Raw genomic sequence first — 26597 nt, forward strand, 5'->3', positions numbered from 1 at the left:
TTTAAATATTCTTTTGTGGTTATCAAATGTAGGCTGCCTTGGGATATGACTGTGTGTCATCTGTAATTTGCTGTCTGGACAGGAGTAGCTATGTTGGCAAGCTTGTCCCTGTGTGCAGTCCATTGGTGTGTGACACAAGGACAGCTGGCTTGAGGCTGCCTGTGCTGGGATGGATGGAGTGTCTGCCCACCCCCTGGTGATCACTGTGTCCCATTCAGGAGGATTTAAAGCATCGTTGAAAGGGCACGTGTCATGAAGGGTGTCCATCCTCAGCCTTGCTGTGATGTGGTTGGTGAGTCCTTAGCTCAGGTTGTACCCAAACTAAGCTACATTCACCTGTGAAGTTGTCTGGAAATTCAGAGCTCCCAGGCTGACAAGGGAGGTAGTGAAGAGTAGGGATCACACTCGAGCATTTTAGGATGGCCTCCTGGTATCTCCTTTTGTGTGGCACATCTCGCTCCAGCACTGGTTTGCCAGGAAGGTCTGTGTGTGCCTTGTGGTTCTGGGTCCTTACACAAAGGTCACAGAGATTTCTCCATGCCCTTTATATGTTGAGGACTAGGTTTGTTCCAGATAATTGCTCTTGTAAATTTTTCACTCTGGTGTTACACAGCAGTGCTGTGATCAAAGATTAAATCATGCCTTTGCACTGGCTTGCAGTGTCATCTCTTTCTTTCCCTGATGAAGTCTTGATTCATCTGTACTGGACTTACATGCTGACCAAAATAACATCATATTCACTAGTTAAAATAACACTGATGGACTTCTTTGCCTTGAAATATTCTGGATGTATAATTTGAGTTAATTTTATTAAGACTGCAGATCTCTTCTGTCGTGATTACTGCCGAGGTTTCTGGCTGGCTGCATCATCTCACTTTCAAGTGAGTATCAGAAACCTGTATCAATCAGTCTTATATGGTTTTAATGCATCTGCATGTTATCCTTGTCTTGTACTTGACCAGAATAACACCTTCAATTGCTACAATTTAAAAGGTCTGGTCTATTGCTAAAAGTTTACAAACTGTACTTGAGTGACAATTCAAAAAAAAAAACAAAACAAAACAAACCAACAAAAACCAAAACCAAACCAAACAAAAACCCCCCAAACAAACAAACAAACAAAAACCCCACAAAAAACCCAAACCCCAAAACCCCCCACAATACAAAACAAAATGAAACAAAAAACCAAACAGCAAAACCCTGAAAGAATTCACTTCTTGATTTGTGAGCATTTAAAAAAAATAATTACAGAGGTTGGCAAAAGAGCTGGTGTTCCAGGTTTATCTGCTGTTGGGGGATGTGCTTTAATGTACTCTCTTGAGGCATACTCTGTCTCTAATTTGTAAAAATAGGATCCTGGTATGACTTGTTCTGTATCTTAGTATTCTTTAGTCTTCTCTTGTCTGACCTCACTATTTTCATATACTGATTTTGGTTTTTTTACTCTTTAATCCACCTGAGATGCAGCTGGGGCTGTGCTTGTGCTGCTGGGTCCCAAAGACCTGACCTGCTGGACACTGTTTTGCCCAGGCTGTGGATTTGGGCAGGGCAGCAGGGCACAGAGGGGTGTGCTGCCTTGTTCTGTGGTGAATGAAACCAACCTTATTTCCTAGGAATGAGAAGGGCAAGTTATCTTTTTTGATTGGGAATTAACTGTGAACATTGAGTTGTTTTGGAACGTGGGGCTCTGGCTTGGCTAAATCTTTGTGCTGCCTTTAGCTGGGTGGCTGTAAGTTGAAGTTTGTTAGTAAAGAGGATGGGACCAGAAGTCTTGGGAACTGTGTGGTCTTTTAAGATGTAAAAATAAACAAAGCTGAGAAGCTCTACCCTACTTAAAACAGGCTGACCTAAATTTTCAGCAATTCTAGCAGAGAGGCAGGCTCTGGGTAGGGATAAAGGCTTTACTGATGACTGGCTTCCCTGTCCTTCCATCACTTGACAAGGTTGACAGGCCACCTTTGGCAAATCAGCACTGGACTCTGAGGTCATTCACTTCCCCCTTGTGAGCTGCACAGCCTGGCTGTGGATTTGCCTTGTGCTCCTGTGGACAGTCTCCTTGTTATGCAAGTCAACAGTTCAGCATCTTCTGGGAAGTCACAGCATGAATCTCTTCTCAAATTGCTTTTGTTGGAGTGTGTTGACAGCATGTTAGATGTCCTCTGGCTTGTCCCTACAGAGATTGCTTTTGAGACTAGGTGTCTGGGAAGTCCTTTCATACTCTTTGTCTGTAGATTAATGTTCTTGCTATCAGTTGCAGTTCTCCACTACTGAATTATTAATTCTGCAGTGAGGGTTTTTTTCTTCTTAGTGTTCATTGACTTTCATGCTTGATTTATTTTTCTGAGCAGTTTGAAACTGGAGCATGGGAATGTTGACTAATATTAACAGATCACGTGTGTGACCTCAGAGGTGCCTAAATAAACTTTTTTAATTGGGAAAATTACATCTTTCTTTCAAAGTACTTACAGTTTCCCAGGTGAAAGGTTGCTTGTGAACATGTATTGCCCTCAGAGGCACATTGCTTGTTATTCAAGAAAACTGGGATGTTCAGGCAACTGGTGGAGTGGTTGCGTGTGCTCCAGAGGCAGTCCTGTGGGTAATGTGATGGGAGAAGAGGGTTTGCAGATTCTCCTGCTAATGTGACTTTGTAGCCGAATGCTTTCCTGGCAGAGAGCCTGCCTTAGATTGGAAAGCATTCCTCTTGGTGTTCTTGTAGGTACTGATGGTCTGCCATGTTTTGTTCTGTGTTTGTGTGTGCTTTTTCCCGCAGGGAGATAAGAGGAGAGGAATTGTGTATCCTTTCAGCAGCCTTCTGTTAAACTTGGAATACCACAGCTCAAGCACGTGAACAGATGGATAATGGAGACTGGGGATATATGGTGAGTGCAAGTGTGCACTGTGCACTACAACTGGGCTTCCAGGGTCTTGCAGCAAGAATCCTTCCAGATCTGCCTTCTGTAGATCCAGAGCTTCAGTCATGAGAGAAGGGAAACGATGCCTGTTCAAACAGCTTTACAACAGCTTACACACCTTCCCTGGAGTGCTGAACACCTCCTGTGCAGTTTGTGGGGAGTGCCCAGGTTCACATTTGCTGGGGACAATCAGCCAGGATTGAACTGATGCCTTGAGCTCACTGTTACCATTTTCCTAACACAAAAGCTGAAAATAGTTTATGCTTTTTGCTTATTATTTTAAGGACTTTTGTCATTTTATTTATTGAGAAAAGTATTTTTCCTTGTAAACCTTGTCTCAAACTAGACAAGCACATCTTATTTTCCTCCCCTTCTCATTCTGCTGCCATGCATATGTCTCTTTTCTCTGGCTGGCTGCAGTCCTGGTTGTTAGAGTTGGTGGCCAGATGGGATTTATGTTCCTTTCTCTCTTGCTTCCTCATGTCCTATCTGGAATCTGATGCAGACTGGTTTGTGCTCTGCTCCCCACTTCTATGCAGCACGCTAATTTGTTAATAAATATTTTTTTTTAGAGTTAAAAGCTGAAAGTTCTTTTTCTCCTTGCCTTTTTTAGTGAAGCATCTGAGCCAAAGCGTGGATTACTTTGATTGTGAGCTCTTGGTCCTGTGTTTAAATCTGCATTGTCTTCCTCTTTTGAGGGATAAAAAGAGGCTTAACGTTTGTTTGGCCAATTTTTTTTTCTTCCTTTTTTTTTTTTTTTTGGTTTTGGTTTTGTTCTAGAATGAGAGACAGATTGTGAAAGTAAGGAACATTGCTAGGCCTCATTCTGACTAACTTGTTCTTCAGGAAATTTCTCTGTTCTCATTTCCCCATCTGTAGAATAGGAAAAAACTTGCTCCCCGAATGCTAAACTTGATCCTGCGACAGAGCTCAGTTGTTAAGATTTCTAAAGCATTCTGGAAATGTGCATTCTGCATGCTAAGTATCATCCTGTCTAGTTGCCAGTTGTGTCTTGTTGCTAGGTGGCTTGGATTTGTTCAGGTTTGAGCAGCCCTCAGAGGCACTGCACGGGAGAAGTGTGATTCCCCCAGTTTTCCAGCAGTATTTGCCATGTGTATCAGCAAGGTGATCGAATCTTCTTGTTGGGGCTTGATAAACTCTGCAATTTCTCTCTTTCTAGATGACTGATCCAGTCACGCTAAATGTGGGTGGACACATGTATACGACCTCCCTCACAACTCTAACGAGATATCCTGACTCAATGCTCGGGGCCATGTTCAGGGGAGACTTCCCCACTGCCAGGGACTCTCAGGGCAATTACTTTATTGACAGAGATGGACCACTTTTCCGTTATGTTCTTAACTTTTTAAGGACCTCAGAGCTCACTTTGCCACTGGACTTCAAGGAGTTTGACCTGCTCCGGAAGGAAGCAGACTTCTATCAGATTGAACCCTTAATTCAGTGTCTCAATGACCCCAAGCCGCTGTATCCCGTGGATACCTTTGAGGAGGTGGTGGAGCTGTCCAGCACCCGGAAGCTTTCCAAGTACTCCAACCCGGTGGCTGTGATCATCACGCAGCTCACCATCACGACGAAGGTCCATGCACTACTGGAAGGCATTTCAAACCACTTCACCAAGTGGAACAAGCACATGATGGACACCAGGGACTGCCAGGTGTCCTTCACCTTTGGGCCATGTGATTACCACCAGGAAGTGTCGCTGCGAGTCCATCTCATGGAGTACATCACCAAGCAAGGCTTCACGATCAGGAACACCAGGGTCCATCACATGAGCGAGCGTGCCAATGAAAACACAGTGGAACACAACTGGACTTTCTGCAGACTGGCACGGAAAACAGATGACTGATTCTGACTCCACAGGAGCCACTTCAGTGATTAGCAACTTAATTGGACAGTGAACCCAAGAGAGTCTGGATTTTGACTAAAGCAACAATATGGGCTTTTTTTATACGACTATTTATTGTTTATCAGTGAGGACTGGAGGAGTTTCATTCTCTAGCAGCTCTGTTCTTTTGTCCAGTTCAGAAAAAAAACAGTGCATGTGCCTGTTCAGTCAAGATACCTTTTTGTTTGAAAGAGGGAGTCCGAAGAATCAGTACAATAGGGTATTTTGTGTCATTAACACAATTCTCTGACTCGACTCAAAGTGCTAAAATTACCTCTTTAAATGGTTTCTAATCCATCTAATGCTATGACACTGGGAGCAAGAAACAAAAAAGATTTTAAAATGCAGTTGGGGAGAAGCTGCTATTGTGTAGACTAATTTAGTTTCTAAATCAATAAACAGTATTGTAATATTCTAGGAAAACAAATCCCACCCTTTAAAAGTACTTGATAAGTACAGTTTCTTACAGTTATGACAACTGTTTCTTTCTATGCATATAAATCAAGCAACCAAATATTATCTGTAGCCATGGAAATATGATTACAAATATTTATATTGGATTCTAAATGCAAAATGTCCCTGTGGTAGAATTCATATTTTTACTGCCTGGTGCAATATTATTCCCAAGTGTAATGCCTGCCAGAAGAAGCTAATAAAAATGTGAAATACAGAATACTGTTTTGTATTTTCTTTTTGTCTTTTAGAATTCTCATACTTAAAAAAACCAAACCCTACCAAACAAAAAAACCTCCCACCCAAATCCTGTTTTTTTGTGCTGTGGAGTAGTTGGGGTGTTCTGGTAGGACGCTGGTTTCTTCCATTAATGATGTAATTTGTTCTTTTTTATGTTAATCAGTTGATTCAAATGTCTTCATTATAGACAAAGCTTGTGTTCTGAAAACTGCTTTAGATTGATAGAAAGATGGCAAATATTTGTACTGGCTAAGGGGGTAGGGGTGGAGGGAACACAGAGTGTAAATACTTGTAGCTGCTAATAGAGCTGCCTGGTTTGTCAGCATTTTATGCAATGACTTTATATATATATATAATTCTAACTGCAGAATGCGTTTTCTAGTGGTGTTCAAGTCAAGGCACTCAAATGCTGTGGCTTTACTCAATTTCATACAGACATTTCTACTTATCCTGGTCCCTTTGTCATAGTTATTAATAGAATTTCTGGTTATAATCTGACTTGATTGCAGCTGGGAGTAAGGGAGTTGGTATCTGTTTCATGAAGTGGATTTTGTTCTCCCATGAAGTTCTTGTCCCAAGCAGGTGGGAGTTTTCCATCCCATATCTGGTTCTGAAGGCTGTCTTGGGGGGTATTTATCTGTCATATTTTGTCTCTTCCTGTTCATACATTGCAGGTTTTTGACTTATGTAATAAGAGACAGCAGTGAGAGCTTTATTCTTGCTAAGAAGGAGGGAAGAGAAGCAGAACTGATGAAGCTCAGGAAAAGTTGTTTCTTTCTTGCAACACGTGGTAAGAACTATTTGTGTTAACTGGCATTGAATTATAAACACAAGATGTTCTTTGCAACAATTCATTTATGAGCAAATTAATGACTGGCCGGGATCAGCTTGCCCTTTCCATAATTATGAAGTATAATAATTAGAGAAGCAGTATTCCAAATAATGCACTTTATTGGAGCTCAAGGTTTATAGAAATGAGCAGCTCTATTAATGAGAAGGTAAATTCTGCAGACTGGAGCTGGCATCAGTTTTGTCTGCATCTTCATTAGGCAGGAATATTCCAGTACTGAGCAAATCAAGAGCTATTTTAATTGTCAAAACAGATGCACTTTCTAATATAGTTTCTGATCGAAGAGAACAACTTGTTCCTAAAAACAAAGGATCATGATTTCACCATGGATTTTTCAGTAAAGTTGGTTGTTTGGGGTTTTCTGAAGGCACTATATAGATACAACACACTGAGAGAGGGTTCACAGCGTGGTGGTGGTTTTTTTTCCCCTCAATCATCATATAGTGGATTTAGAAAGAGAATAACAAAGTCAAATGGGAGTTTTGACGCTGTCAAGACGCTTCAGGATAGAAAACAGTGAACCCTGGACCATTCCTGACTAGATTGTCTCACAGCAGCAGGTACCACTCAGCGCTGTTGGCATCTGTCTAATTGCAAATGGCTGGCTGAGAATCTTTCATACTTGTAACTGCAAGTAAGCAACTGATTATTAATTCTGATTAGTCATTACTGATGCTTCATAAATGTACTGCTGCACAAAGAACAGGAGGAAATGTTTGCCCTTCACTTCGAACATGTTCTTCATAATTTTGATAGCGTGTTGTGCAGAAGTGGCTTCAAATACCTCTCGTAGGCTGGGCTCATCTGTTCAGAAAGAGAATGTGGAAGGGAATTAATGGCAATTAAGAAGGGAAAGGCTGAGGTTTTTTTTCTTAAGAACAATCTCTGAAATACATAAAGCTGCACTACTTAAAAAAATCAACCAACAAACCAGCAGCTGCTTCAACTATGTGCAAGATCTTTTTCCTTATAATATGTGCTGTCCTTCATAACCAGCACACCACACTCCTCCCAAAGGGGACAGCATATTATTCAACCTCAGAAAATATGCTTGGATATGTTTGCTGAGGGCAAATTTTGTGTTTAAGTGTGGAATTTCAAAGGGATACCCATTACCACAGTAAAAATCTCACTCGAGGCCAAATGAGTTTTCAAACAGAGAAATACATATTTACATCACACAACATTTTTACATTGCTCTACAGTATGGATGAATTGAGGAAGCAAAGTGCTAAAGACCATGAAGGATCAAATTGCTTCCTTTAACACTTATACTCTTTCTGGTTAAACATATTTAAAACCCCAAGTTTTGCACTAGTAGAAGCATTAGTGTATAGAAAATGCTCTGCATTTAGTGCTGTTCCATAATATGTAAACAGACTTTTATTTTAGCTTATTTTGTACCATGTGATACAAAGAGGAATTAAAAGCTCTTGTCTCTTATCTCTATTGCTTTTGTTAGAAGAAAAGCAGTTTCTGCCCTGGCTGCTGTGGAGGTTGCCCAGCTGTAGCTCATCCCTACCTGGTTGGTGGGTGATTTCTGAGCCCACTCGTAGAGGCGCTGGTAAACCTGCCCGTCGTAGCTGCCCAGAGCAGAGTTCAGGTTCTGGTCTGTGAAGTCAAAAGCGTCCACCAGTGGCACAGCATCCTTCCTACAGAGCACAGGAGTGACATTCCTGTTACTGACAGGGTACTGCTTTGCAAGATGGGAAAATAAACTAGAGATAAACCTGGCAGTTTCCAGGTTTCTTCTGGAAAGCTTGTGCCAGTTTTCCTTTTGTCTTTACTGGGTGGGGGGAAATCCTACTTGTTCTGATTCCTCAGAGACATCTCTAGGTGACCCTGCCTTGGGAGGGAGATTGGACTAGATGATCTCCAGAGGTCCCTTTCAACCCTAATAATTTTGTCATTTTGTGATCTGCTGAATGGGTGTTTGCAGGGTGTTCACCCTGGCTCCATCATGCGGGCTCCATCCCTAATTCAGGATTCACGTCAGATGTTTTCTCAGTAGTTTCTGCCAGTTTGTTCTTTTGATTTTTATCTTCCTTTCATTTTTCTTATGCTGTATTTGTGTCTTATAAGATGGAATAAGGTTCCTACTAGATTGATGTGAAGTTGCTTTGCTGATCTTCAACCTTCATCCACCTTTCAGTATTTCTATTATCTCATCATGAGGTGCTGAGCTTTTCTATTCATGTTTGTAAGAGCAAAACAATCCTGACCCATCCAAGGGCCCATCTAGTCCAGGGGCCAGTATGGACAGCCAGAGTACAGGCAGCATCTCCTAAGCAGGAGATAGTTTCTTTTTCCTTGTCCTTCCGTCATCCTGGGTGTAGGAAGTTGTGCTGGGTGTACCTCACACTTGAGGTACTAGGATGCAAAGTGGTTTGCTCAAATGTCAGCTTTTCTGTCTTCCAGCTCCTTTTGGGGAAGAGCTGTCTGAGGATTTGGGAAAGGCTGTGTTTTTGCTACAGACCAGGAAGTGGTTATATCCTTTCTACTAACTGTAAATACATAAATACTCAATTCTTGAATCCTGTTAACAAGGCATGGACTAACACAGAAATTGCAGCAAATTCCAAAGACAACATGTTAGGCTTTTGAAAATGTTATGTTAAACTTATCACTTAATTCAGATTCTCTTATCAGTTCTGAAAATCCTTGCTGTTTGCCTCAGCCCTGTTCAGCCCTTGCTTATAGTGTGTTCTTGTTTCTCCTCAGGTGGCTTAGGTAGAATTTTAGATACAGTAGCAACTCCTCTGCACCATAAGTTACTATGTTCTAAACAGTGAACCCTTTGTCAAAAAGCCTCTGTGAGTGTTGTGGTAAGTGAAAACCTTAACTCAGAATTCACAGAGTTGGTAATAAATGGTGTCGAGCAGATGCATCTGAAGTAGCTGTAGGCAGGATTGTTTGGGTACCAGTTGCAGCTCAGCCATGGCAACAGAGGAGGCTGTATTAGCTGTGGCTTAAGAAGATTTTGCAATGTGTGATGGTTGCTGTGGCTGCCTCCTGCCAGTGTGCTCTGACTACATATTTTCCTGCTTTCACTCTACTGCAGATGGTAGAAAGTGTTCATGACATCTTCATTTATAATTTAAGACTTCATGTTACAGAACTTTAGAGATTGCAGAGGAGCTGGACACTGGGGTCTGTTTTGCCATGAAAATGAACTCTGAGTAGATGTTTCAATCAATTTCTAGTATTGCCAGGCACTGGAAATAAAACCTGAATTAGGTGAATTGACTGTGGAGATGTTGCCATAGGTACAGCAGCACCCTTTTATATCTAGCACAGGGATAAACTGGATAGCTGTGTGTGTCCTGCCAAAGCAGCTCACCGAATGACAGCCAGGAGGTCCAGGTAGGATGCTGTGACCATGTCCATTTGAGCTGCAGATGTGTATCCATCATGCAAGAAGGCTCCTGTGTTTGAGAAGATCCCGTGTAGTGCAAAAAGGTCACAGAGATGTTTCATAATCTTCTGGATGCCAGCCTTGGTCTCGAGTTTTTCCACAGTTTCTGCAAAGTTTTTCACTGCAATGTAGTGGCAGTGAGCCTGGAAAACAAATGCAATCAACAGTGAATGCACCTCAAACACTTTAGTAGGCCAAGTGACTAAAATGTTCTTGCAAAGAATATAAAACCTTTTCATTTCCCTGGCATTTCTCCAGTCTGTATCCTTTGTTTGCTGGGTGACCAGGCCTTTCACATTCATGGCTTACAGCAACAGCAGAAGACAGAATGTGTAAACAGCCAACACCATGGTATTTGTAAACTCTAGAAAACTGCTTCAGAAACCATGCTGATACTTATTCTAAATAGTTCTGATCAATATCCCAAAGAGTTTCTGTAAAGGAAACACATTGGAATGTGCTTGTGTTGTAAGTGAATGTTGGTTGTACATCAACAGGAGAAAACTTCTGTTGAAGGCCTTGGGCTCATGGTACTTTGGGATCAGTGTCTACAAGGCTTCAGCTCTGGAAACACCACTGTCACAGAAAACCAACCAAACTTACCTCCCACTTTTGTGGTTTTAAGTAAACTGGTAATTTTGGGGTCACACACCAGTAGAATGTCTGACCCAGAAATGACAGAAATACTAGCAGAGGTGCAGAGATGAATTAATTAGGCTGACTTTGGCTACCTTGACACTGCTGGGGGTGGTTGGTGGTGCTGGGATCTGTGTGGGTTCACTCCCCACTGCTCAGTTCCCTTCCCGCTGTAGGTGTAAGCATGGCACACCTGCAGTGCTGCATTTCCTGCAGGTGAAGCTGCAGAGGTGGAGTGCAGAACCTGCCTGAGAAGCTGAGTGGCCCTGAGTGGGCACTCAAGCAATTAACCTGTGTGGAGTCTGCCCAGTGTCTGAGCCACTCAGCTGAGAGCTGCCAGGTGTCAGTTCATAGAGCTGCCATGCCAGACATGTGGGTGAATCTCCAGGGAAGGTTCGGAATAAAGAAGTAAATACAGAATTGCCCCAAGAAGGCAGCAGTATATCAAAATTTTAAAGGTATGGGGAAAATCCAAGGGGTTTGGATAACTTTTCCTGTACCTGAAATACTTAAAAGAGTCTTTGGGGATCCAGATCCCATTTTCTGAAGAGTCTGTGAGGAACACTGATGATACCACAGCCAGCCCTCTGCTTATATGAGGCTCTTCAAATATAGTTAATGATATTAAAATAGGTTGTGGATCTGATGGAAGGAAGGAAGTGGCGGAAGGAAGTGGCGGAAGGAAGGAAGGAAGGCCGTCACCATAACTGTAGTGGAATTGCACTTAATTGCATATTAAAAAAGAATTTTGGTTTTTGGAGATACAGCACAATCAACAGATTTAGTTTTCATTAATATTTAGGGCTTTTCTCCCCTCTTTTCTCTTTAAGTCTGCACTAACTCACCCTCATTTTAGGGAACAAATGTTGCTGTCCCAATGCTACTTCAGCTGAAAGCATCTCTTACAAACTTGAATTATCTTTCAGCAGTAGTTAACATAGCACTTCTCACTGGTTTTCACTCTTTTCCCTGCAGTTATCTTTCCAGCAGATGGAAGAAGTACCAGGCATGTTTCATTCTTTGCTGTGACTCCACCAGCTTTCAGTGGAGTGGCTTTAGGAAGACTCCTGGGCACCAGAAACTCTGGATTCTTATAAAAAGATGAGTGTTGGCTGGAGATGGTGGGGTTCTGTTGCAGGATATGGGAGGTCTGATTCTGCCAGTAGTGGCAGCATAACTGTGAATGTATTTTTTCTCCCTTTCATTTCTCCTTGTCTTTTTCTACCTGGCCTATATAGACAGCACATTTTTCAGATAAGGAATTGCTTCTTAATACAACTTTTCCACCATGCAGACCACAGTGACAGTGTTTGTGGTGTCTCTTAGATGCCAACAGGAACAGCACTGAGGTTTTAAGCTAATCATGCCATTTCTGTTGCATATTGTTTCATAAAGACAAACATCAGATAAGCAGATAAATTTGCTAACCTTTGCAGCCTGCACCAGCTGCACTGTGCACTGGTTCCATGCATCGTGCTTTTTGACTCCAGACTGGATCAAGTCCTGTAGTTTTGCTGCTGTGCTGCTTGTGAGCCTGGGAAATTGAAAAAGCACAAAGCATCTTGCATGTGCATCCCACATGCTTGAATTTGCACTTGGGAGTTATGTGTGACTGAAGTGCAAACTGGCATTTCTGACATCTGGAGTTATCTACACTCAGTATGAGTGAACTTAGATGATGCAAAATCTAAGTATAAATTGTGGGAAGAACCCAGACCACCCTGGTCCTGAAGGATTTCTGCCTTCTCAGCTTCCAGGGTAGTTTACCAGGAGCTTTTCTTGGGTTATGTGTGTGTAAGGAGAGTTTGCAAAACAAACAGTAATACTGGACTGCTGTCACATTATATTTCTCCTTTTCTACACAGGGATTCAAATCCTGTTCCCATTGAGGAAGCTTTTTGAAGAGTGCCTGTTTTTACACTGGTTTCAATGACAGCAGGGTTGTCTTTTTCCCTGATTTTCAGAGGTGGCACCTATACAGCCCAGAACTGTGTACATAATTCTGAGACCACTCATGTTATAATTTTTATTTATGTTGAGTTGCTGAATGTGTGTAGTTGAAAAGCTACAGACAGAATGAGAGGCTCTGTTCTTGCTGTGGTGTAAACTGAAAACAAACATCACTTTCTCAGGTATGTGAAATTTTAAGATTCCAATAGAATTTCTCAGGGTCCAATAAAGATTTTACTGCATGGCAACTCAGTGATGTGGTCTGGGATTTACTTTAATAGTGCCACCAACTCTGTGAAATGTAGTTGTTTGGTAGCACATAGCTTAAAAACTTCTGAGTGTGAAAGCTTCATACTGAACATCTGACATGGCTGTTAACTCTGTGTAGCCTTCCTTTTCTTTTTCAGGAACAGATGGTACCAATCCTAGTTTAACTTACTTTATTTTACCTCCCTTTAAAGCAAGGAAGAAGCTGAGCTCTTAACACATTTCTGATGTCAAAGAGAGAAATTCTGTCTCCCATCCTCTGTACTGACCTGACTGCCACATGTCGATAGGCCTCAGTGTAAATATCTGGACTGAGAAAATCCAACTTGTTCTTGGCTGGACACTTCCCATGTTTCACTGCAGCCAGATAAGTGACAGATGGTGGCACAGGCTGGCCAGCACTGGCTGCCATGAAGCACTTAATCAGGAACCTGGGAAGAGGGTAACAGTCAGAGTAGGGGATGGTGGTGATCTCCTTGTAGCAAACAGACATGCAAAAAGTAAAGTGGGCTCAGGTGAGGAGCAGCAAGGTGTGACCCATCCCATTAGTGGCCCAGAATGGACTTGAACAAGTAATGACCTTTTGTTTTGTATGTCACTCACAGTAACCTGATCTGTGGGGGGTCTTGGGGGGGCTGTCTGCCTTATTAAATACCACAGCAATCCATAATTATATTTTTTTCAGCAGAAATTTGCTGTGGCTATTGGCAGTCTCAGCAGTGTAGTGATTAGATACATTATCAACTTTGCAACCTGAGTCTCAATGCTCTGGAGCTTTAATGGTGATTTGGTCTTACCCTCTGTGATCCCCAACACACAGTCACATTATGTTAACACATGAGACCCTTGGAGAGAGTTTACAAGGAGCATTCCCCATTCCCTTATTTTTTGATACTTCTATTATGAGCTAGATTGACCAGGTCTGGAATTAAAAGGGTACAGCATTTCTCTTGACTTTGCTGCTGATCTTGCAAAAAGCAGTAATGAGGGCAGAAATGTCTGCATGGCAGCACAGAGCTATGTGGTGGCTCTGACCCTTGGAAGGGCCCTGGTTTTCTCCTTCTAGTAAAAACAAACATGGTTAAAAGTTCAAGCAGCTGTAGTTTCTTTACCCTGTATTTCATCTACTCTTGATAATCATGAGTCTGCATGTTTGGAGGAAAGTGATGTTCTTGGAGCATGACTCATCCACTTTCAGTATCCAACAACTTTGCTTCCTCTGAATCAACCCCACTTTACCAATATTGCATTACATGGCACCATTGTCACATTGGTTGCTTAAAAAATTACCCACAAAACTTTCACAGCAATACCTTTGCTGAGCTACCAGGCAAAGAGGAAAATGAGGTTATGCAGAACAGCACCTGCATACGTCCCCCAGCCAAAAATAGAAGAGATAATCCAGTTCCCACACACTTCCATGCTTGTTAGACTGAAGGCATGAATAGTTTATGTCCTGGGCTGTATTTTTAGATGGTGCTGTGAGAAAGGAGTAGCTGGTTTTACTGGTTTTGGAGAAGAAGTGGTAAAGGCTGAATAAATGAGGGGGCAGGCTTTTAGATGAACATACTTGAATTGTTACCTGGCAGTTTGCAGGAGCAAAATGGTGTTTTCCCCTTCATAAATACAAGAGGCAAGTATTTTGGTATACAAGGAAGGCAGTCCACTCAGCAGGGAGTAGCCATGGCCCCCACAGGCCCGGAGACAGATCTCCACTCCTGCTGTGCAGTGCTGAGTGATCACGGCTTTAAAACCCGAAGATAATGCATGGAGCTGTTAAAAAAAGGGAGAAAAAAAGCAGAGTATTACCAGTGGAATCCTCAGAATAAGTCCCTTTTTTAAATTTTCTGTAATATCTGGGCATGAAATCCGTGTCAGGTTCCCCTTTGAATGCTGGTAGCACCCAGTTCCCTGAGCCTGACCTTGGTGTCTCTCTGGGATGCTGCAAATGCTCCTGCTGGGCACATTGTAGTCAGTTTATGCATTTTTGGGTTTCTCTCAGCCAGTTCTGGCTTTGGCCACCTTTGTTCAGAATGTGTTTTCATTTCAAGTACCTAATTGCAAAATATTCTGTTCTGTTTAAAAAGTCACATTTTTAGTTTTGGCTCAGATGTACGTGCATATGCACTGGAGCTGAAGTTGTGTAATAACGCTTTGTGCCACCAGCTACTTGGAACGAGGTTCTGGACATGCTTTTCAAGGACTTTTCACTCTGCAATAGTTCCCAAAACAAAAAGTTTGGGGTGGTACAGTGAATGCTGTTGCTGACTGGTTGCAGATCTGGGACACGTCATTTGAGCAATTAGTGCTTCCTCTTTCTCCAGTTCTCTAGTGGTGAGAGGAATGCTTGTCCAATTTGCTAAAATACTTTAACATTTAGGGAACAGAAGTGCTGTATGAGTTAATCCTGCTGCAGCTCACCTCGGGCAGCATGTCAAAGTTCTTCCTCTGGATCTCTCTGTACCCCTTGTTGAATAGCTCCTGCAGGTAGTCATTGGTGAAATGAAAGGCATAGGCTGCTGCCAGCTGGGGCAGCAGTTTCTCTTGCTGAGTCTGGTAGTCAAGGATTTTTGCTTCTTGTTCCCTGTTGGAAGACAGCTGATGAAGCAGGGAGAGTGTGGACATGGGCATAGCTACTGTTACTTTACCTGCTGCAGAATAAAAATGGCATTTTTCGTTACCAAGAAGCAGTGTATGAACAAGACTGAGCTGACAGTGTGGCAGCAAATCTGTCCAGCTTGCTGAGCTGCTGGAGAAACAAACCCTAAAATGCCTAACAGTGTAGAAAAGGCTCTGTGTGGTCAGTCAGTACAGAGGGGAGCAGGGACTGCAGGAGAAGATGAGAATGAGGCCTTCAAGGACAGCAAGTTGTTAGGTGTTCCAGAAAAGGCAGTGGCATTGCACCCTGATAAACTCTGGCTTTTTAAATGGAATCTTTGTGGCCCTGTGCGTAGAAATGTCTCCCTGAAAATATCTGAGTCTGAATTATTTAAAGTTTTCTGAGCTGTTTTTGGATGTTCTTTATCACTTCTGGTTGCATGGTTGGTACATTTAGGACTTCAATCAACGGAATTGGTTATTACAATAGTTCATTCTGCTGTGCTCTTCTGTCTGGTTTGTGTTTGAACCGAAGTGTGTTTTCACTAGGATCTTCCTGCTTTTGAAAGGATATTTAAATGGAAATCTTTGTAATCCATTCAAATTAACATATTTCTTTAAAAAAAATGGGGATTCAACACTGAATACAATTCAGTGCTTAAAGTTTGAATATTAGATTTCTGGATGTTGGAAAGTATTTTAATGTCTTATCCACGAGTAGGGCACTATGGAATAAGAATCCAGCAACTTATCCATTTTGTCTGGATTCTGCTCAGTTATGGGATTACAGGGGAAGGCCAGTTATAAAAGAATAAGTTGCCTGTGTGAGCCACTGACCTATTCAAAGTATGAAACTTATCTTGGAAAGAACTGTAAACATTCCCTTGTACTTTGACTGAAGCTCGTTAATGTAAATAATGGGGAAGCATGTTTATCATGCCCTGTCTGGGCCAGGAAGTCAGCCAGTGATGGGCTGAAAGATAAGATGAAGAGAAGAAATACAAACTGGCGTGGGGGAACACAGGGTACAGTCCCCTTTCCAGTGGGATGCATGGCATTACCCAGGCTTTAGCTTGGACTGCCGGCGAACCACCGAGTAGCGGATGGCGATGGTGCAAGCCTTCATGAGGGGAGTCAGAACCTCGTCTGAAATGAGGGAAATGCGCACGGTCGTCATTGTGAAATAATTAATCTTCTGTGACCCCTGTCTTACATAGGTGCCATCTGGTTGAACCTAGAGTAGAGAAAGGCTGTCAGATGCTGCCCTAGTCAGTACTACTGTGGATGTGTAATCGCTATGCACGGAATAAAATGGACGTAAAAATCCTTCACTGAATGCAAACAATGCTTTTATGTGTGATGGATGAAAGACATCCATTTGAAGAGACAAACTCTTAGTGTTTGTGGCAGAGGTAGGTTCTGCCTGCCCTATGATCGCCAGCTTCTGAATGTGGAATTCTTGATGCTGACTTTCATTTAGGATTCAGGTACCTTCTGCCCTTGGTAAAACCTCAGAGACTTGCTGACACTCAAAGGAAGATTTCTGTCCCAAATTTAGACAGGTCCCTGTTGTGTCTCTGGCTGCGGAATGAGAGTCTGACAGCAAGTTTGTGATGTGAGTCCACACATACCTCACAGAACTTGCTCAGCATGTTCTCCCTGGGGACACGCACATTCTTCAGCAGGAGGTAGCCATTGTCAATGTGCTCAAAATTCATTTTGGGACCGATGTCTCCTGCAGTTATGCCTGCAGCAGGAGAAAACACAGCCTGCTTACTTCCACTTGAACTTTTTCCTCCCTATTTTGTGTCAGGATGGGGACCTCCAAAGAAGGGCATGGTCAGCTCTGCTTCTTCCCCAGCATAGGTGATCTTGCCCGAGGGGTGAAACAGGCATTCAAATGCCTTGCAGTAGTTTGTTTGCAGTAGTTTGTTTCCATGATCCATTGACAGATGGATCTGTGCTGGCTGGGGTCAGAACTGAGGTGTTAATGCAGAGGTGCTCAGAGCAGCCCAGGCTTCTGGTTATGTCAAGGGCTTGGTCTGGATATGGCTGAAGATATGTTAAATTTCCCTTCAGATCAAAAGGTTGGGTGGGATTAATGATAACTACTCCTTGGCTATCTCTCTTGGCTTGGTTTTGGCAATTGTAACTCACCCTGGGCCCAATGTTTTAGAAAACATTTAAGGGCAAAATAGGCAGAGCACCTGCACAAGTGCTGCAGTGTCTGGGGTTATTTACCTGGGCAGGGGGAATGGTCCTGAAGGCTGCGTATCTGCACGATGAAGGGATGGATGCCATAGCACTTCCCATGGATGTACAGCTGAGCAAAGACCACTGTGTGGGTTGCTGATCTTCCCACTGTGAGAAGAAAAACAGCCCCATTCCCTTAAGACAAGGTACAGCACAAACACAGTTAAGAGAGGTCAGTACTAATTATGTGTTGGGTCTTAGGTATGGGTCAGCACAAGTGTGTGCTGGAAACCTAAATCAGCCTGGTCTTAGCTCTCAGAAGTTGCACCATCATTCTGCCTCTGTTGCTGCCCATGAGGCTTGGATTAACAGTTTTGTAACAGAATATGAGAAAAAATAAACTGAGCTAATGTAGTGGTGCGAGTGGGAAGTGCTGTGGCTGTTGCAGTGACTCCAGTTATTTTCTGTGAAATACCTTCCTGAAGGGAGCAAAGAATTTCACACTTGAATCCTTTATGCTGAGACTGTCTGATGACTCGAATCCTTTATGCTGATGACCTCCCTGCAGTTTTTGGTTGTCTGAGTATTTTTTAAAAAGCAGAGAAGATTTATTCCTGCAGAGGCAAGAGCTTTCCTGAGTGAAGTTCTTCAGCCTGCAACCCAAGGGGTTTTTGTAGATGATGGTGGCTTCTTTGTGGCCTTTGAACTTGGACAACCCCCTTACTCTTACTTGCTTGTCCATGTGAGTATCTTTTATTGAAGTCTTCTGCTAGCACCTAGGCCCTCAAACACAGAACTTAACCAGGGTAGATGGAGTAACTGAAGGAGGCAAAAGATATTTTTTGTGTACTTACTGTCTCCAGGCCACCACTTCATGGCAGAGATCTTTGGTGTGTTCAGTATAAACTCCTGAGTAGCAGTATCAAAGACTGCTGTTGTTTCCAAACCCTGAAGATAAGTGCCTTTAAAAAAACAAATTAAAAAAGTATCTATCTATGTATCTATCTCCTGGCATATTACAGGGATGGGGAGAGCAAAGGATCCCTGGAAGCTGGCTGTGGTAATTATCAGGGTTTTGTGGTTACCCTTCGATGAGAACCATGAACAAGAACCCAACCACCCCCGTCCCAGTAAAGGATGGACAGTTAGGAGTCAAATTCCCATGGGAATCTGGGCTGCAGGCTTGTGTCATAGAGAAAAGCTGTTTTCCCTGCAGCCTTACCATGTCCCAGTTCAGTCTGGGCGTAGCTCCCAATGAGCTTGTGCTGGGTGGCGAGAGGAATCCACTTGGCAATTTGTTTGTCCGAGCCCAGCACTGAAATGCTCCTCATGAAGACGCGGTGAAGGAGGAACGCGACATCTCCTGACAGTGCCCTGCAGAGAAGGCACAAGGGCAGTTTTTAAGGGGATGAAGTTCCAGGCATGTGATGAATGAGGCAGTGGCACTGCAGCGGTCACCAGACAGTACCACCTGCTGCCTTCTGATTTCTGCCTTGTCATACCTTGCCCAGCACCCAGCATCAGCACAGTGTTGCAGGAAAAGTGCCCTTCTAAGCTGCTTTTGTCTCTTCTTTCATAACAGAGTTTGCATATGTGTTGCTTGCTCATTTCACTTGGTCTTGGAGGAATTATCTGTTCTGAGTAGCAGATGCTGAGCTAAAAGCACAACCCAGCTCCAAAGCTCCTGACACTCTGAGAGCATTTTATATTTTTATTTTACTTCAGAGGATTTTTTTCATGATTATTTAAGTCAGATTTTGAAGCTGAACTAAAAAGAAAGAACAAAACAGCACCCTACTTGAAAAACCCCAAACCCTAGCAATTCACTGTGAAGCATATTAGACTGAATTACACATGTAGGTATCTGGGACCTGGATCTCCTGAACCTTCCCATGGTATTTCTGGAGAAATACCATGGTATGTTGGGTTTGTTGTTGTGCTTTTTGCTGTTTGTTTGCTGCCTTTTGCTGTCAGTGAACAATACTGGGGTTCATGGAAATTTGTCCTGAATTCAGATGTTATTTTCTTGTAGAAAAATGAAAATACATCCAAGTAATCCCTGGTCCTTCACCATCACCATCTGCATACATCCTAAAAAGCACTGTTCCAGAAACTGTGTATGGGAACTTGGATACAGTGATTTCCATGGTGCAAGTGAGAAAGTTATTTAAGCTTTTTTAGTGTGTAAGAAATAATAAGAAAACATGAGGAATATGACTATATCCCTCCTCCTGGGATTCCTCAGAACATGGCTGAATCACCTCACAGATACAGGTACATGTAGAAGTGAGTGCCTGTGCTGTTCTCAGTAGCTGAGTGGCTGTTAGCACATTGCTTTACTGCACTGCTCTAGAGAGCATCTCCTTTCACATAGATACCTTCTGTTGTTAACAAATGACTCTGACCTTTCTTTTATACTGGCCCTGAGAGAGAATTAATCATGCTGAAACAGTGGTGGGGCGGGGCGGGGGGGAAATATGAACAAAGAAGTTAAAGGAAAATTGCTTTGATTAACAGAAAATGACTTAATGAATCCTTGGCAGCCTGGCCAGAAATACTGTTCCTTTAGCAGGGATTTGAAAAGCTTGATTTTAAATTGTGTGAGTGATTCACTGTGCCTGGCACTGGGAGCCAGGTTTCTGTCATAAGAGCTTGGTGCTCACCTGGAGTTCCATCAAGCAAGAGCTGCCCTGCCAGACAGCTCTGCTCCTCATCCAGCAAATGGGACAACACAGGGCTGGTCCTGCCGCAGCCTTTGGCATCAGGGGGCCTGATAAAAGCACACCTGGGTGGGATTTTTTTTGCTCTGAGGGAGCAGTGGAGAGCTGCTTTTTAATGGGAATATAATGATCAGGTCCGAGAGCTCTTGATGGCACATTTTCCCCTTCATTAGTTCCACTTGCTGTAAGTGGTGAAGAGCTCAGCATAAAAAATTATCATCTTTCATATGATGGGGACAACTTTTTAGCAGGGCCTGCTACCACAGGGCAAGGGGTAATGGTTTTAAACTTAAAGAAGGTAGATTTACACTAGACATAATGAAGAGCTCATTTTCAATGAACAGGGTGAAACAGTGGCACAGGTTGCCCAGAGAGCTGGTGGATGCCCCCTCCCTGTAAACATTCCAGGTCAGGCAGAACACGGCTCCAAGCAACCTGATCTATTAAAGATGATGTTGCTCATTGCAGAAGGCTAGATGGACTAGATGACCTTTAAATGTCCTTTCCAACCCAAACTGTGCTATGAGTCTATGAAATGCCAAAAATTGCCTCTGAGTGTCAGCAGTGCTGTGTAAGGGACAGGCGTTGCCCTTCTGAGTGACACTTCTGAACTTGCACCTTCCTACTGGGTATGTGACCCCACCAAGCACAGAGTGTCCCTGGGCAACAGCCAGCCAGGAACTGACTGAGCAAAGGGGGAAAGGAGGGGCAAGCAATAGAAATGTGGAGCTCAACCCCACATGAAGTGTTAGGAACACTTTAAAGGAAAGGACTGTGAAAATATTTTCTTCTCATTTACCTACAAACCAAGGTTAGTTTTTTCTTATGTTTTCTAGATACACAAAATGTAATCTTTAATTTATTTAGAAGTCAGTAATGTAACTGAAACAGCACCACTTCCACTTCTAGTTATACATTTAAAAATGTCTAAGGGGTAAAATGAGAGCTGCAGCACAAGTAATGAGATTATTGAAGTGGAAATCTCATGTTGTGGTTGTGAACTGCTGTGATCTATGACACTGTACCCATGTGCTGCTCTCGGAGAAGTTCCCAGCTGTGCACCACCATTCTCCCTTTTCCTAAGTGTCCTGCTGAAGTAAAAACCTGCAGCACATTTTTATCCAAACCTAATCTGTCAGCTGTTAGCCTTTCCCAGCCTTTGCTAAAGCTGATTCTTTAAGAAAAAATTAGTTGTACATAGAAAAAAAAATCACCTGTAAATGTACTTATATTCAGGTCCATTCTCAGTCCATCCCATCTCATGCATCTTTTTCTGGAGATGAACAGCCTTCCTGACTGCTGCTTCGTACCTCTCATTCTGGGTCTGGAAATACTGATTTTCTCTGCTAAATACAGGGTCAGATTCGATAGCTTCCACTGCAAAGCAACACAGAACAGTTGGTTCTCCTCGGGCTGGGGAAGGGCAGGCAGCGCCTTGAGCCACGTTTGGGAAGAGCAGGCAGGACTGGACTCATGGATACTGATACTGTGATTTTTAGGGTGCTTGCAGGCAGGTTTTGTTTTGCCAGTTCTGGCTGCCATGGCTGTCACATCTAACTCTGAAAAGCAGCAGGTTTGGGGGAGCACAAGGGGAACTGAGTGGGCCTGAGAGGGGTCTGTTCAGTAGAAGTGGTGACCCTGCAGGGTAAGGCACCCTCCCCGGTCAGGGTGGGAGAAGTGACTTCTGGCAGAAGATGCCAAGGATCCCTCTGCCTCCAACTGCTGTGAGGGCAGTAAGGACTGTGGTGAGCCGCATTTTAACCAGGCTGTGGTGAGTTGCATTAGCCAGAGGGTGGATTATGGCTGGAGCCTGCTGGGTGTCCAGCTCAGGATGTCACCAGCCCATTGCACTGTTACACAACAACTCACAGTCACTATTTCTGTGTCAGTTTGAACACTCCCCTTGTCCATTTTGCCTTAAAACCTTGAGTCTATTCATGTGGAAGGTTATACTGAACTCCAGTAGCACTGTGAAGAGGGTGATCCCAGTGGCTGTGCTGTTTTCCTCTGGTAAGTGTATAATATGGATGCAGTTACAGAGACAACAGCGAGAGTTTTTCCTCTATTTCTTCTGAGCAACAGTCATTTTTTGGCACACCCATCATGAGTGAGAGCAGCTCAGCCTGGCTGAGCCAACCCACACATGAAATTCCCCACCTGGATGAGCCCGATGTGCCAAGGAGGAAAGCTGGCTGTGGTTCACACGTGATGTGCATTTCTTCACAGCAGCACCAGCCCCTGCACGCATTTGCCTCACACATGGATGCTCGACCCTCAGTTCTTGTATTCCAGTTTAACCAGTCTTGCCAGAGACAGGGGATGAGAGCAGGGAGGAGGAAAAGCTTTCAGACAGCAGGAGTGGCTGCGGAGGAGTTGTATTGATTTACATGAAGAGAAAACTCCAGCTCCACACTCCCACTTTTTAAAGAGATGGGGGATAAGCAGATGCCCAGGAGCACAAACCCCACTGTGCTGCAAAGGAGCAGCAGAGCAGCAGGACACAGGCCTGTGCCAGCCCCCAGCAGGGCCTCGTAAGGGTCACTCACCCACTGCCCTCCGTATCCGTGTCTGCTCTGCGCCGCCATCCAGCAGGGCCGTGAGCTTCTCCACGCTGAAGGAGGCTGTCTGCCGCTCGCTGCTGAGGTCGGGGTTCACGCTGCCGAGCACTGAGCCCTGGCAGTGCTTGCTGGTCTCCAGCAGAGCCATCCTGGAGCCTGTGCTGCTCTGCAAAGGGACAGAGCTCCTCTGGCACTGGCACCCGTCACTGGATGCCTGATGGAGGCGTTGGCACAGTGAGGATGGTTTTGGTACGTTGGCCAAGATGTTGTACCTGCACAAGGGTTGCGTGAATATTTAGGCGTTATCCTATCCTCATTGCAATGGACAGTGAAGATTTATGGCACTTCAAGGAACTCAAATTGAAGGTTTTATGACATATTTTAAAACATAAAATATTTTTCTTTTCCCAGTCTGTCCCCAGTATTCTATGAGAAGTTAATGCTGCAATATCCCACTGTGTTAATGTTTATTAGAGTTTCTGGCCCAGGCCTCACAGGCACTGGTGGCTCTGCCTGTGCTGCCTCTGTCCTTGGGGCTCAACCCCTAACCCCATGTTAGTGAGACTGGTCACAGGACACTAGTAAAAACAAAAGCCGGAGTGAGTAGAAAATAAATCAGATTCTTCCCGTGAAGAGGCTGCTGCCTTTCCAAGCATCAAGTTACTTTAAGAAATACAAACTCTAGAAACCACTGCAAATGTGTTATTAACTCCTGCTTTTTCTGATATTCAGGTCTTTAGTCCAAGGTGTCTTGCTGCAGAGGGGAAAGCCCCGGGGCAGCGCGACGGGCACACACGGCCAGGGGAACCGGGCGCTGCCCTTGAGCCGTCACGGGGAGCGCGGGGCTGGGCGCCGGGGACGCCTCGGCCTCAGCTTCCTCTTCCGTGAGGCTGCGGGAGGAAAATGCGATTCCTTCCTCTCCGTGCGAACGCAGTGCCCCACGTACCTCGTCTCAGGCGTCCTCCGTGGAGCCGTCCGGCAGCTGCCTCCTGCCTGGGCCGCGGCTCCCGAGCCCTGTGCGGGGACCTTGTCCCCGGAGCCGGCGCCGCGGCCCGCGGGTGTTCCGGGGAGCACTGACCTCTGCAGGCAGGAAAATCCCACAGCCCGCGGCGCTCGGAGGGCTCTGCGCTTCCAAACGGGGCTGCTGCTGATCCGCTAAGGGCGGCTGGCGCCTTGGAGATTGCTCTTCCAGCTCCGTCCCCGAACAGACACCCTGCCCTTCTCCTGGTGTTTTAAATTTTGGTTTATTGTTTTCGTAGCCTGCTCCGGGTGGAGAGCAGCACGCTTGGGGCTGGCGCTGCTCCTTGCCTGGGGGTTCGACGTGCTCAGCGTTTCCCCAGCTGTGCCAGGGCACTGCCCTCAGCCCTTCCCGCAGCTCGAGGTGCAGGGCCGGGCGCGGGGCTGTGCCGGGGGCCCGAAGGAGCCTGGCACGGGGATGTGCTCCCTCACCTCCGGCCGTCCTGAATGCCGGGGACCCGAGGGAGCCTGAAACGGGGATGTGCTCCCTCACCTCAGGCCATCCTGAGCCTGTCCCTGCTGGGGCTGGTGGGCAGGAGATGGGAGCTCACATCCCTCACACCCCGCTGACCCTGGCTATAGCAGGATGAGCCTGACGGGAGAGGAATCCAGCAGAGGATCCCCCATGGGCACGGCCCATCCATGGGTCTGTGCTGCCGCTGAGACCCCCGCTGGAAACTGCTTTGTCAGGGAATGAGGTGCAGCCCTGGGGTTCACATTACGGAACACTTGCTTTAACGTGGGAAGTTAAGGGAATGTTGGGACATCGGATGTAGTTTTGGGTAACGATAATTTTAAGCCTGCAGCTGAGTTTGTTGAACCAAGCCCAGCAGCCACGAGGAGCAGCAGTCAATTGAGAACAGCCAGCTGCAATGCAGTGAGTGGCTCACGGGCAGTGGACGGTGTGTTCGGATTCACTGGTGGGTTAAAGATGCCATGTGGCTCCACCACACCCCCAGAGCGACAGGGCGTCCTAGGGATGTGCCAGTTTCTGCTCTGTACTGCACAGTGTCACATCCCACAGTGACTCGGGGTCATGAGTGCTGGGGAGGCAGTACATCCTTCTGAAGTGCTCTGTGGGATTTTTCCATTTGTTCTAACATTTCCTTCTGCTGGAGCCAGCAGTGCCTGGCCTTGTGCTTCTTGACTGCTGTTTGTAATTCAGCGAGTGGGTCTGCTCTCCTGAAGGGAGGGTGAGGGATGACAGATTGGAAAAAGCCTGTCCCTGAATCTCTTTGCAACCTGATGTTCATGCAGATTTGTATTTGGGCAGGCTCAGATGCTGCCTGAGTAGGTCATTGCCAGTCTGTTAGTGAGGTGTGAGCTGGAGAGCCACCAGAGCCACACACCCAGCTCGGCTCCAAGTGCCTGTGGATGCCTAGAGATCCCATGGGCTGTGATGAGAACCAACAAAACCCACTAGAGCACCTGGTCATGGTGTGTTGGAACACTCTCTCATTATTATCTTGCTGATAATTTTGCATTTTGATCCATTGGGCTGGATCTCACCAGTATCATGACAAACTCAAGATTTCAAATAATGCTTTCAACAACACAAAACCATTCAGCTTGTGGCAGTTTTAGATAATTTTGGGAAATTATCTAAGTATGGAGAAATACCTGGGATAGGGAGAGGCGAATTCCTAGGAAGGAGTGTTCAGCCAGGGCCAGTCTGAGGGTACCACTGGCTTGAGGAAGAAAACAGAACTTGGCATTTCTGAGGCAGTCATGAGGAGTAAATTAGGCAGTAAAATGTAAGTGTTCCTTGACGGGAAATTCACTGCAGCAAATTATCTAGGAGCACTTCAGGAGTGAGTGCATAGGAGAAGAGATCTCAGCATGACCTGGATAAAGAGCAAAGCTGGTATTGAAAACTCTGGCAGTAAGAGAAATCCCAGGCAATGGAGCAGTTTGAGCATAGCTAAAAGGTTTTTATCTTTAAAGAGCAGAAGTGATTGGTTCTTACTCTCTTCCACAGAAGAGGAACTGTCACAATGAACAACTACCATTGGCATCCATGCATGGAAGGAAGTGTGTGATCACTGTCAGAAGTTTTGGGGCACAGCCCATTGAAACCTCACTGCTGGGGCTGGGAAAGGTTGATAAAGCATTTTACAAAGTCCTGCATGAGTGCCCTGGTCTCATGTCTAACCAAAGGTGTAGAGAAGATTTGCTGCTTTAAAAGGTTTATGCCAGGAAATGAAGTACACAACCTGCCATGGTAGGGTAGCAAGGGAGCTGTTATTGTAAGCATCAAAGAGGTGGGAAGATGTTTTGTAAACCTGACCTGAAGAACAGGTTTAGAGAAGGAGATCTCACCCCCACTGAGGAGCTGACTGGCCACACCAGTGCCACAGGGAACACCTCCCAGTGTGGCAACCCCAGCAGATACCTGTGTCAGAGAAATGCATCCAAGCACCACCTCTGCCTTGTTCTGAGTGGGATGTTGGTATCTGTGTTGATAAGGATATTGCTAATGAGACAGAGAAGTCCTTTTCATTTGTTTCACTGCATTCAGTTTTAGTCCTGCCTCTCAGGAACCATGGTGTGTGTGACCTGCATGTGTGAAGCATAATCTCTTTTTCTTATCGACTAAACCTGTGGTCTTTGGTTGCTGCTAAAGCAACTTTAAAAATGTTTAAATAGGCTCACTAGTGTGAGGATTACTTGTCAGTTCAAAAATATGTTTTAAAATTAAATCCAAGGATGTGTTTCCTTGGCTTTGTATGGATTTTACCCTGCCAGGCAGGTGGGCATCCACAGTCAGAAATCAGATTGGAATTTCAGTGCACAAAGCCTGATTCACAATTTGTGTGTCCTTATACTTTCATCAAATTGAGATGATGTTTAGGGATAAGGAGTGGATGCAGTGTTGGGTGCAG

General features: G+C 44.6%; 3 protein-coding genes across 4 annotated transcripts in view; 2 read left to right on the forward strand and 1 right to left on the reverse strand.

The window, feature by feature from the left end:
- PXK (PX domain containing serine/threonine kinase like) overlaps positions 1–2874 on the forward strand; it is a 43706-nt gene extending 40832 nt beyond the window's left edge. For both annotated transcript variants that reach the window (XM_059856685.1, XM_059856686.1), the window contains exon 18: positions 2771–2874. In XM_059856685.1, coding sequence (XP_059712668.1) covers positions 2771–2778 — 8 coding nt within the window. In that variant the 3' untranslated portion in view covers positions 2779–2874. The remainder of the gene's footprint in view (positions 1–2770) is intronic.
- KCTD6 (potassium channel tetramerization domain containing 6) lies at positions 2771–5491 on the forward strand. Its single transcript, XM_059856688.1, has 2 exons — positions 2771–2879; positions 4093–5491. The coding sequence occupies exons 1-2, from the start codon at positions 2853–2855 to the stop codon at positions 4777–4779; spliced, it is 714 nt and encodes a 237-aa protein (XP_059712671.1). The 5' UTR covers positions 2771–2852; the 3' UTR covers positions 4780–5491.
- Positions 5492–6444: 953 nt separating this feature from the next.
- ACOX2 (acyl-CoA oxidase 2) lies at positions 6445–23988 on the reverse strand. The gene is made up of 15 exons (XM_059856678.1): positions 23645–23988; positions 22687–22970; positions 21355–21517; positions 18643–18794; positions 18275–18382; positions 17469–17588; positions 16859–16974; positions 16289–16461; positions 15051–15213; positions 14212–14402; positions 12899–13060; positions 11841–11946; positions 9702–9919; positions 7884–8013; positions 6445–7165 (listed from the first exon to the last, which is right to left on the reverse strand). Exons 2-15 carry the CDS (start codon positions 22844–22846, stop codon positions 7103–7105), a joined length of 2025 nt encoding a protein of 674 aa, XP_059712661.1. The 5' UTR covers positions 22847–22970; positions 23645–23988; the 3' UTR covers positions 6445–7102.
- Positions 23989–26597: the final 2609 nt, after the last annotated feature.

The sequence above is a fragment of the Haemorhous mexicanus genome, chromosome 11 (genome assembly GCF_027477595.1).
Source record: "Haemorhous mexicanus isolate bHaeMex1 chromosome 11, bHaeMex1.pri, whole genome shotgun sequence".
NCBI lineage: Eukaryota > Metazoa > Chordata > Aves > Passeriformes > Fringillidae > Haemorhous > Haemorhous mexicanus.